Source organism: Chiloscyllium punctatum, chromosome 1 (assembly GCF_047496795.1).
Source record: "Chiloscyllium punctatum isolate Juve2018m chromosome 1, sChiPun1.3, whole genome shotgun sequence".
Lineage (NCBI taxonomy): Eukaryota > Metazoa > Chordata > Chondrichthyes > Orectolobiformes > Hemiscylliidae > Chiloscyllium > Chiloscyllium punctatum.
In genome coordinates, this window is record NC_092739.1 from 40,095,862 (window position 1) to 40,108,235 (window position 12,374).

The 12,374-nt window shown below is 43.7% G+C and overlaps 1 protein-coding gene across 9 annotated transcripts in view; it reads right to left on the minus strand.

Moving 5' to 3' along the window:
* wdfy3 (WD repeat and FYVE domain containing 3) overlaps positions 1-12,374 on the minus strand; it is a 406,146-nt gene that overhangs the window by 256,704 nt on the left and 137,068 nt on the right. For all 9 annotated transcript variants that reach the window (XM_072594588.1, XM_072594809.1, XM_072594597.1 and 6 more), the window contains exon 9: positions 8,877-9,344. In XM_072594588.1, the coding sequence (XP_072450689.1) occupies positions 8,877-9,344 (468 nt within the window). The remainder of the gene's footprint in view (positions 1-8,876; positions 9,345-12,374) is intronic.

Consider the following 12,374-nt stretch of genomic DNA (forward strand, 5'->3'; position numbering starts at 1 on the left):
TCGCAGGTAGATAAGAGAGTGAAGGTGGTATTTGGTATGCTTTCCATTAGTGGTCAGTGCAGCAAGTATAAGAATTGGGAGGTCATGTTGCAGCTCTACAGGACTTTCATTGGGTCACTCTTAGAATACTGTATGCAATTCTGGTCTCAATCTAATCAGAAGGATGTTGTGAAACTTGAAAGGGTTCAGAAAAGATTCACAAAAATGTTTGATGGTTTGAGCTATAGGAAGAGGCTGAATAGATATAGAAGATATAGAATCCTGACAGTGTAGAAACAGGTCCTTTGGCCCAACAAGTACACACCAACCCTCCGAAGAGTAACCCACCCAGATCCATTCCTTACGGCTCTACATTTACCCCAGACTAATACACCTAGCCTACACATCCCTAAACGATGGGCATTTTAGCATGGCCAATTCCCCTAACCTGCACATCTTTGGATTGTGGGAGGAAACTCGAGCACCTGGAGGAAACCCACAGAGACACAGGGAGAATGTGCAAACTCCACACAGACAGTCGCCAGAGGCTGGAATTGAACCCAAGTCCCTGACGCTGAGGCAACAGTGCTGACCACTGAGCTACCATGCTGCCCTGGAGCTGTTTTCCCTGGAGCATCAGAGGCTGAGGGGTGACCTGATAGAGGTTTATAAAATCATGAGGGGCATGGATAGAGTAAAGAGTCAAGGTCTTTTCGCTGGGCTGGGAAGTCCAGAAGTGGCAGGCATAGGCTTAGGATGAGGGGGGAAAAATTTAAAAGGAACTTTCTCACGTAAAGGATGGTGCCTGTATGCAATGAGCTACCAGAAAAGGTGATGGAGGCTGGTATAATTACAACATTTAGAAGGCATCTGGATGGGTATAGGAGTAGGAAGCATTTAGAGGCATATGGGGAAAAATGCTGGAAAATTGAACTAGATTATTTTAGGATATCTGGTCAGTATGGATGAGTTGGACCAAAGGTCTGTTTCCATGCTGTACATCTCTAAGAGTCGAGTGTGGTGCTGGAAAACCACAGCAGGTTAGACAGCACCTAAGGAGCAGGGGAAATTGACATTTCAAGCATAAGGTCTTCATCAGGAGGGCTTATGTATGTATTTCCAACAATATGTATTTCCAAAGGCTCTCAATTTGGTTTCTAATGGTTACTAACAGTTCCTAATAACAGATGTTAAGCTAACTGACCTATAGTTAACTGTCTTTTATCTCCTTTCCTTTTCAAATAAAGGTGCTAGACAGGCACATTGCTAATACCTAGGGCTTTTTCAGAATCAAAGGATTCCTGGAAAATTATTATAATTCATGATCTTCGCGACGACCTTTCTTTAATATCTAGGATGTATCCACATAGGTCGACAGAACTTACCAGCCTTTAGCCCCATTACTGCCCCTTATACTTGCTTTCTATTGATAGCTGTTATACTTATTTCCTCACCTCCTTTTGCCCCTTAGAATATTGACCTTTAGAATAGTGACCTTTATTTCACATTCTTGTTCATGCCTCATTATCATTCAATTCTCAGAGACCAAAATTTTATGATAGGCATAAATATATTCAACAATGGAGGGCTCACACAGATAGATAATTCCAAAGACACTCAATCTTTTGAATGAGAAAAGTTCTCTCAGTTTTAAGTGATTCCATTATCCTGAGACTGAGGCCTGAATTCAATGTGCAAGCAGATTGTTCACCTCCACCACACCACTCAGGATTAAAAAGTCACTCAATAACAGAGGTAGACTCCTCAGCAATGATCTGCTATCCATGCCATTAACAAGGACAGAAGAGGACTTTGACTCCTCAAGAGGGAAGAAGTTCCACCCTGGGAAGCTGCCATCCAACTTGATTGGCTTAGTAGTGGGTGGTGCTGGCAGGCATTGATCCTGGACCAAGTTACATTGAGGTATGGAGACATGTGGAGCAAGGATGTGCAAGTTGGGAGATTAGCCAAGGTAAATGTCAGGTTACAGGGATAGGGTGGGGGTCTACGTCTGAGTGAGATGCTCTTCGCAGAGTCAGTGCAAACTCAATGGGTAGAATGGCCTCATTCCACAGTGTAGGGATACTACAATTCTATAAAAACTACACAATATTTCACATGTAGTTTGACCAGAGCCTTTTACAGACTCAGCAGTACATCTCATCTCTTGTATTCTAGCCCTCTTGAAAGCAATGCTAATGTTGTATTTGACTTCCTAACTAACAACTGTGCCTGTATGTTACCATCAAGAGAATCCTGAACAAGGACTCCAAGTCGCTTTGTGCTTAAGATTTATGAAGCCTTTCCACATTTAGAAAATAGTCTCTTTCCTTCCAACCAAAGCACTTTACCTCTCACTTTCCCACATTGTGCTCCATGTGCCCACTGTCCGAGCCTGTATAAATCCTTCTGCAGTCTCACTTCATCACCACTACCTGTTCCTTCACCTATCTTTGTGTCATCTGCAAACTTCACAACAATGCTCAGAATTCCTTCGCCAAAATCATTAATGTATAATGTGAATAGCTGTTGTCCCAACACTGTCCCCTGCAGAACACCACTAGTCACTGGCTGCCATCCTGAAGACAGCTCCTTTATCTCCACTCTCCACCTTCTGCCAATCAGCCAATCCTCTATTCATGCCAGTAGCTTGCTCCTAACACCGTGGGCTCAATTATTTAGCAGCCTCCGTACAACATCTTGTCAAAGCATTTTGGAAATCCAAACAGATCATGTCCACTAGCTCTCCTTTGCTGATTCATTCAATACCTCTTCAAATAATTCTAATAGATTTGTCAGACATGTCCCCCCTCCCACCGCCTTCATGAAACCATGGTGACTCAGCCCTATTTTTCCATGCACCTCCAAGTACTCCGCAATATCACTGTGGGCGGCACGGTGGCACAGTGGTTAGCACTGCTACCTCACAGCGCCAGAGATCCGGGTTCAATTCCCGCCTCAGGCGACTCTCTGTGTGGAGTTTGCACATTCTCCCCGTGTCTGCGTGGGTTTCCTCCGGGCGCTCCGGTTTCCTCCCACACTCCAAAGATGTGCAGGTCAGGTGAATTGGCCATACTAAATTGCCCGTAGTGTTAGGTTAGGGGTAGATGTAGGGGTATGGGTGGGTTGCGCTTCGGCGGGGCGGTGTGGACTTGTTGGGCCGAAGGGCCTGTTTCCACACTGTAAGTAATCTAATCTAATCTAATCTAATCATCCTTAATAATGGAATCTAAAATCTTACCAACAACTGAGGGCAGGCAAACTGGCCTTTAATCTGTCACCCTCCCTTCTTTAAAAAGTGTTACATTAGCCATTTTCCAACACTCTAGGGCTCTCGCTGACTCCACTGATTCCTGAAAGATCACCAATGCTTTCACAATTTCTTCCTTGCATGCAGACCATCCAGTTCTGGTGATTTAATCACCTTCAGTTCTTTCAGCTTCCCCAGCACCTTCTTAATGACGTCCACTACACTTACCTCTGTCCCCTACCCTGACTCGCTCGAAGTTCTGGTATGCTGCTAGCTGTGAAAACTGATGCAATGTACCTACTCAGTTCCTTCATTGTTTCTTTGCTCCCTATTGGTACTTCTCCAGCCTCATTTTTCAGTAGTCCAACATCTATTATTTTGCCTCTCTCTTACCTTACTACCTTAAAAAAACTCTTGCAATCTTCTTTGATATTACTAGCTAGTTTACCCTCATTTCATTACTTATTGCTCTTTTATTGGCCATCTACTGGTTTTTAAAAGGCTCCCCAAAAATCTTCACTACAATGAATGCTTTTTCTTTTGCTACTATAATACATCTGAATTCTTTTGTCTGGCATGGTTGCCTCATTTTCCTCTTAGGAGAAATTGAGGACTGCAGATGCTGGAGACCAGAGTTGAAAAATGCGATGCTGGAAAAACACAGCAGGTCAGGCAGCATCCGACGAGCAGGAGAATCAACATTTCGGGTATAAGCCCTACTTCAGGAATGAGGCTGGTGTGCCAGGCGGGCTGAGATAAAAAGGTAGGAGGTAGGGAATTTGGGGGAGGGGCGCTGGGAATACGATAGGTGGAAGGTGAGGGTGATAGGCTGGAGAGGGAGTGGGGGCGGAGAGGTCAGGAAGAAGATTGCAGGTCAAGAGGGTGGTGCTGAGTCTGGGGGTTGGGACTGAGATAAGGTGGGGGGAGGGGAAATGAGGAAGCTGGAGAAATCTACATTCATCCCATGTGGTTGGAGGGTTCCTAGGCGGAAGATGAGGCGCTCTTCCTCCAGGCGTCATGTGATCAGGGTCTGGCGATGGAGGCGGCCAAGGACCTACATGTCCTTGGCAGAGTGGGAGGGGGAGTTAAAGTGTTTATGGGACGGTTGGGTTGGTTGGTGCAGGTGTCCCAGAGGTGTTCCCTGAAACGTTCCGCAAGTAGGCGGCCTATCTCCCCAATGTAGAGGAGACCACATCGAGTGCAGCGGATACAGTAAATGACGTGTGTGGAGGTGCAGGTGAATTTGCGATGGATATGAAAGGATCCATTGGGGCATTGGAGGGAGGTGAAGGGGGAGGCGTGGGCGCAAGTTTTGCATTTCTTGCGGTTGCAGGGGAAGGTGCTGGGAGTGGAGGTTGTGGACCTGACGAGGCAGTCACAGAGGGAGTGGTCGCTCCGGAACACTGATAGGGGTTGGGAGGGGTGGTGGGGTCGGTTTGGAGGTGGCGGAAATGATGGAGGATGATACGATGTATCCGGAGGTTAGTGGGATGGAAGGTGAGGACCAGTGGGGTTCTGTCCTGGGGGCGATTAGAGGGTGGCGACTCCCTCGTCAGGTCCACATACCCCACCAACCCAACCTCCACTCCCGGCACCTTCCCCTGCAACCGCAAGAAGTGCTAAACTTGCACCCACGTCTCCCTCCAAGGCCTCAATGGATCCTTCCATATCTGTCGCAAATTCACCTGCACCTCCACACACATCATTTACTGTATCCGCTGCACCCGATGTGGTCTCTTCTACATCGGGGAGACAGGCCACCTACTTGCAGAACGTTTCTGGGACACCCGCACCAACCACACCAGCTTCATTCCTGAAGAAGGGCTTATGCCCGAAACGTCGATTCTCCTGCTCCTCGGATGCTGCCTGGTCTCATTTTCCCCTTAGTAGACTTCTTCTTCATTGAAATGAATTTCTGTTATCCCTCTTGAATTACTCCCAAGGTGTCATTTCGTACTTGCAGAACGTTTCTGGGACACCCGCACCAACCACACCAGCTTCATTCCTGAAGAAGGGCTTATGCCCGAAACGTCGATTCTCCTGCTCCTCGGATGCTGCCTGGCCTCATTTTCCCCTTAGTAGACTTCTTCTTCATTGAAATGAATTTCTGTTATCCCTCTTGAATTACTCCCAAGGTGTCATTTCCCACCTTCTCAGCTTGGCCCCACTTCCAATAAACTCTGACTTATACACTTAACGGTAAGGCCCTAGGGAGTGTTACTGAACAAAGAGACTTTGGAGTGCAAGTTCATAGTTCCTTGAAAGTAGAGTCACAAGTACATAGGACAGTGAAGGCAGCAGTATGCTTTCCTTTGTTGGTCAGAGCATTGAATATAGGCGTTGGGAGGTCACGTTGCAGCTGTACAGGACATTGGTTAGGCCACTTTTGGAATACTCCGTGCAATTCTGGTCTCTTTCCTATCAGAAGGATGTTGTGAAACTTGAAAGGGTTCAGAAAAGATTTACAAGGATGTTGCCAGGGTTGGAGGATTTCAGCGATAGGGAGAGGCTGAAATAGGCTGGGGCTGTTTTCCCTGGAGTGTCTGAGGCCCAGGGTGACCGCAGAGATTTATAAAATCATGAGGGGCATGGACAGGATAAATAGACAAAGCCTGTTCCCTGGGGTGGGGGAGTCCAGAATTAGAGGGCATAGGTTTAGGGTGAGAGAGGGGAAAAATTTAAAAGGGACCTAAGGGGCAACTTTTTCATGCAGAGGATGGTGAGTGTATGGAATGAGCTGCCAAAGGAAGTGGAGGAGGCTGGTACAAAAGCATTATTTGTAAGGCATCTGGATGGGTATATGAACAGGAAGGGTTTAGAGGGATATGGGCCAAGTGCTGGCAAATGGGACTAGATTAGGTTAGGATATTGGGTCAGCATGGACGAGTTGGACTGAAGGGGCTGTTTCTGTACTGTACATCTCTATGACACTATGACCATCTCCCCCCTCACATTTCTGTAGGTATCTTTACTTAACTGTAATACTAATATATCTGATTAAAGCATTGCCCTCTCAAACCATAAGGTGAATTGTATCATATGATGGTCATTGTTCCCCAGGGGTTCCTTCACTTTATGTTCCTAAATCAAGAGTGCTTCATTGCACATCACCAAATCCAGAATTGCCTGTTCCCGAGTGGGCTCTTCCACAAGCTGCTCCAAAAAAAAAACCTATCTTGTAGAAATTTGACACATTTTTCTTGGAATTTCTTTTCTTTCTGCTATCAATCAAATTTTCCCAAACCATCACTGATGGTGCCCCCCCCGATTATTGTAATAGTGCCTTTTTTAAAAAATCTCTCATTTTATTTTCTGCCCGACAGCCTTACGACTGCTAGGAGGGCTAGATATAACTCCCATTAGGGCCTTTTTGACCTGTGGTTATAATCCAATGAGTTATGATCCTGGAACAGACCAAAGTCATGATCCAACTTAGCCAAAGACCAATTTTATTTTTCAACGCAGATAAGGTGCGAGATCCAAGGCACTTAGTAAAATAATAAAGCTGCAAGATTGCACAGTTTTGAACAAACAACAAGCATTATGATACAAGTTAGAAAAGTAGCACAATCTATATAATACAAGTGCAATTTACACTCCAACACTCAGAATTAACATGTTAAATTTAATGACAGAACATCTCATCACCGTCAACTAACAAATGCTTCCTCAGCAATTCCCTCCCAATGCTCATGACACAATGAATCATCAAGTCTCATTAAACTACTTAAGAGATAATAATACTTTACTTTTATTGAAATTTCCTCTGAAGAGCCATTCTATTATAGATGGTCTCAATAACCGCTCCCGTTCTGGTTGATTTAGTTAGTCTAAGCTCCCTGGACTTCAAAAGTTTTCATCAGTACTCATTCAAAAGCATACTTCGAGCTCCTCATGGACATCTAGCTTCACTGAGCCAGTCCTGCCCCTGGGACTTTCCCTGAGCAACAGTATCAAGCAAAAATTGCTTCTGAGCTTCACAACATCCATTTTCTCAACTGCACTAAATTATTGATGGTCATAAGCTTTTTGTGAACCCCTTCCGGGTTTTCCCCAATGGAGTCAGCAATCTTCCTGATTTCCCAGTTTCTAAGGACTTCTTTTAGTGCTGAACCAACACTTAACTACCTACTAATTCCTAGTATTTCTAAGCTCCATAAGCACAGAACCATTTAATTGTCCCTGACCTCCTCAATGAGCCAGCTATAGAGAATTTGAATTCAAATGCCTTGTCAGCAATACAGCTAACTGCTGCACTATTAACATGGAGACTACATCTTCCTCCCTCTGTCGTACACAATGAATTTCCCAAGTGCCTGTAACACTGGAGTTCCTCAAATGATCTTTGAACTGTCCTGTGTTACCTATTAAAAACATTGCAATTAGCTCCTCCACTTTTGCTGGGCATAATTGCATGTTACCTCCTCACATATACTTGGAACTGTCTGGTCGATACATTTTACACACCACAGATTGCTGGCTTGTTCACTATCAAAATTGGATACAAATAAAAATTTCATCACCAAATTTATGCGCATTTTTCCCCCTACAAGGACGCTCATATTGAAGAAGTCATAAACAATTCTTATAATATTTGAAGTTATACCAATGTGGGTTCCACACTATCAAATGTTCGTGCTGTACTACTATCAGGCAGGCAATAGCCTGCAGGGTAAAAACAATGACTGCAGATGCTGAAAATCAAATACTGGATTAGTGGTGCTGGAAGAGCACAGCAGTTCAGGCAGCATCCAACGAGCAGCGAAATCAACGTTTCGGGCAAAAGCCCTTCATCAGGAATAAAGGCAGTGAGCCTGAAGCATGGAGAGATAAGCTAGAGGAGGGTGGGGGTGGGGAGAGAGTAGCATAGAGTACAATGGGTGAGTGGGGGAGGAGATGAAGGTGATAGGTCAAGGAGGAGAGGGTGGAGTGGATAGGTGGAAAAGAAGATAAGCAGGTCGGACAAGTCAAGGAGGCAGTAACTGAGTTGGAAGTTTGAAACTAGGATGAGGTGGGGGAAGGGGAAATGAGGAAGCTGTTGAAGTAGCTTCAGAGCAGAGGAAATGACCTGGGGGTTGCAGTGGGAGAGGGACTCCGAGATTCTTGTAGAGAGAGGAGGAAAACTTCTTCAAGGCAGGCATCCTTGCAAGAGGATTCGCAGTAGGGTTAAAATCAACAAGGTAAAAACAATGACTGCAGATGCTGAAAATCAAATACTGCAGGTCTATCAGGCCAGGCCCACACTCAAATGTCTGCTCTGTCGTCAATAGACATTTCCTATTCCCTGGCAGAGAGTAAACTTCTGGCAAACAACAGAAAAACTAACAAGACTCAGGAACAAAAACTAAGCAACAGCAGCAATTTTGATAGTGAACAAGCCAGCAATCTGTGATGTGTAAAATGTATCAACCAGACAGTTCCAAGTATTGTGAGGAGGTAACATGCAATCATACCCAGCAAAAGTGGAAGAGCTAATTGCAATGTTTTTAATAGGTCACACAGGACAGTGCAAAGATCATTTGAGGAGCTCCAGTGATACAGGCACTTGGGAAATTCATTGTGTATGACAGATAATGGCCACCTCAAAATTGGAACTTCCATAATTAAAAACAACATGAGCATTAATATAGATAATACATAGATTTACCTGGCTCGTTAAAACTCTGAATGGGCTCTTTCAATAGGGCAGCGTATTTGTGCAAGAGATTGACCATCACTTCAAGCAATCCAACTTCTCGATATACATCTCTAAAAATAGGATCATGGCGAGCAAATTTCACAAGTGTCTTCATTGCAGTGATGCTACATTGGTAAGAGGTGCTGGACTTTAATAAGATACTGATACTTATTAGTTCTTTACAAGGAATATAGTTTAAGCTGAAGATAATAAACTCCAACATTTCAAAGTATTTGGATTGCACCTCAGGTGCTTTGGAAATCTTCTCAGCGAACTGTGAAAGTGTATGCTGTGATTCTAGGATGAAGTAATTAGCATTATCTGCAACATACAGGTCTGAAATAGCATCAAGGATGGTTCTGGCAAGATGGCTCGACTTTGCTTTTAAGAAGGCAATTTGAAGAACAGAGAATGCTTGGAAATTTTTTACTGTGCGACCTGGTTTAAAGAGAAAAATAACAGTATTCAATGCACAATTTCATCACCTCTTTCCAAATTCAGTGTATTTAATTAAAACAACAAAATAGAGTTAAGTGTTTTTCCAAGAAATGAAAATAGACAGCACTTTTACACCATGCAGTTAAATAATAAATGGAGTAACAGCAGAATTTGCTAAGGGTTTCATAACCAAAATGCTCCCAATTCCCATCCTAGTACTGGCTCCCAAGTTTTGTCAAATTTGGAATTATTTACAAAACTTGACAAATCTGAATTTTCACTTAAGTCCATTTTTAAATACTCAGGTTCTAGTACAGAGAGAACAAAAAAAAAATACAGCATAGGAACAGGCCCTTTCGCACTCCAAGCCTGTGCCGATACATTCTGCCTTTCCACACCAACACTGTTTTCACTTGCAGGATTCTTATCCCTTGATTCCCTTCCTTTTCATGTATTCGCGCAGATGCTTCTTGAATGTCACCACTGCTTCCACCACTTCCTCTGGTAGCACGTTCCAGGCATTCACCACCCTTTGTGTGAAAAACCTGCTTTGCACATCTCTTTTAAACTTTGGCCCCACCACCTCCACACCTTGAACCTGTGTCACCTAGTAACTGACACTTCCATCGTGGGAAAAAGCCTCAGAGATGGTTCTGCCACAACATGGCAGTTTCATTTTCTCGTGCAAACCCATGTTATAAGAAAATTGCATAATAAAGGCACAATATAAACTAATGGGGCTGGAGTCGCATTATAAAAAATACATGCTGTAAAAGTACCAATATATGCTTTAAAAGTTCGCATTTTAGAAACAGTACCCCCAATATATTAATTGCATTACAGCCACTTCACATTAACAAAACACACGTTTAGGACAGAACAACCTGTACTATCCACTCTATCTATGCCATTCACAATCTTTTAAACTTCGATCAGGTCACCCCCTCAACCTCCTGTATTCCAGTGAAAACAAACCCAGTCTATCCAATCTTTCTTCATAGATAAAATCCCCCATACAGGCAACATCCTAGTAAACATTTTCTATACCATCTCCAAAGCATCCACATCCTTCTGGCAATGTGGTGACCAGAACTGTATGAAATATTCCAAGCTAGCCTAAAGTTCTATAATGGTGCAACATAACTTGTCTATCCTTATACTCAATGCCCCTTCCAATGAAGGCAAGCACGCTATAGGCCATTTTTCACTACCTTTCCTACCTACTCCACTAGCTTCAGTGATCTGTGGAGCTGCACAACCAGATCCCTCTTCATTTCAATACTCCTAAGGGTTCTGCCATTCACTGTATAATTTTACCTGTATTTGACCTTCCAAAATATGTCACCTCACAATTGTCCAGATTAAACGCATCTGCCTATGCCTCCAAATGATCTATATCTTGCTGTATCCTCTGACTATCCTCCTCACTATCTGTAACTCCACCAATCTGTGCATCATCCACAAACCTACTAATTAGACCAGCCAAGTTTTCCTCCAAATCATTTATGTAGGTCACGAACAGCAGAGGTCCCAGCACTGATCCCAACCCTCCATTCTGAAAACTATCCTTCCACTGTGACCCTCTATCTCCTATGACTAAGCCAGTTCTGTATCCATTTTGCCAGCTCACTCCTGATACCATGTGACTTCACCTTTTGTACCAGTCAGTCAGAAGGGACCTTGTCAAAAGGCTTTAATGAAGTCCACGTAGACAAAATCAACCACTTTTCCCTCATCGATCATCTTCAAAAAAACGAATTTGTGAAGCATGACATCCCCGCACAAACTATTCTGTCTATTGCTAATAATAGCATTTGCTTCCAAATGCATATAGATCTTGTCCCTGAGAATCTTTTCCAATAATTTCCCCACCACCAGTGAGAGGCTCACAGGCCTGTATTATGTAGGATTACCCCTGCTACCCTTATTAAATAATAGGACAACATTTGCTTTTCTCCAGTCTGTTGGGACCTCACCTGTGGCCAAAGAGGATACAAAGATGTCTTGCAATGCTTCAGCAACTTTTTCTCGTCTCCCTCAATATTCTGAGATAGATCCCATCAGGACTTAATCCTTTTTAAGACCGACAACATCTCTTCCTTTTTAATAGCTTAGAAATTCAACACTCCCTTCCCTGAGATCATCCTCCACCAATTTCTTCTCTTTGATGAATACCGACAAAGTACTCGTTTAGGACCTCACCTCCAAGTCACTCACCATTCTGACTTGGAAATATATCACTGTTCCTTTATTGTCACAGTCAAAATACTGGAATTCCCTTCTTAATGACATTGTGGGTCAACAAACAGCAGGTGGACTGCAGTGGTTCAAGAAGGCTGCTCACCACAACCTTCTCAAAGGCAACTAAGTATAGGCAATAAATGCTGGCCAGCCAGCAACGCCAACATCCCACAAAATGAATAAATTAAAAAACCTATCTCTTCCAACTCCACGCATAGATTCCCTCCTTTGTTCTTGAGTGGGCCAACCCTTTCCCTGGCTACCCTCTTGCTTTATATGTGTCTAAAAAGCCTTGGGATTCTCCTTAACCCTTTTAGCCCTTCTACTTCCCTGTTTAAGTTCTTTCCTACTTTCCTTATATACCTCAAGGGCTTCATCAGTTCCCATTATCCTAGACCTTATGTATGCTTCGTTTTTCTTTGTGACCAAAGTCATAACATGCCTGGTCATCCAAGGCTCATATAACTTGCCATACCTATCCTTCATTCTCGCACAAATGTGCCACTCCTGAACTCTTATCAATCGCTGTTTGATGTGGATTTATCCTCAAACAGCCACCCCGAACCAAAATTCTCCAGTTCCCGCTTAATACTGCTCTAGTCCGACTTCCCCCCCGACTTAACACCTTTACCCAAGGACTGCTGTTATTTCTATCCATGAGAATCTTAAAACTCTCAGCATTACGGTCATACACCCGAAATGCTCTCCCACTGAAATTTCACTCACCTGACCAGGCTTTCCAAAATTTCCCAAAACCAGGTCCAGCATAAACCCTTCCCTGGTTGGACT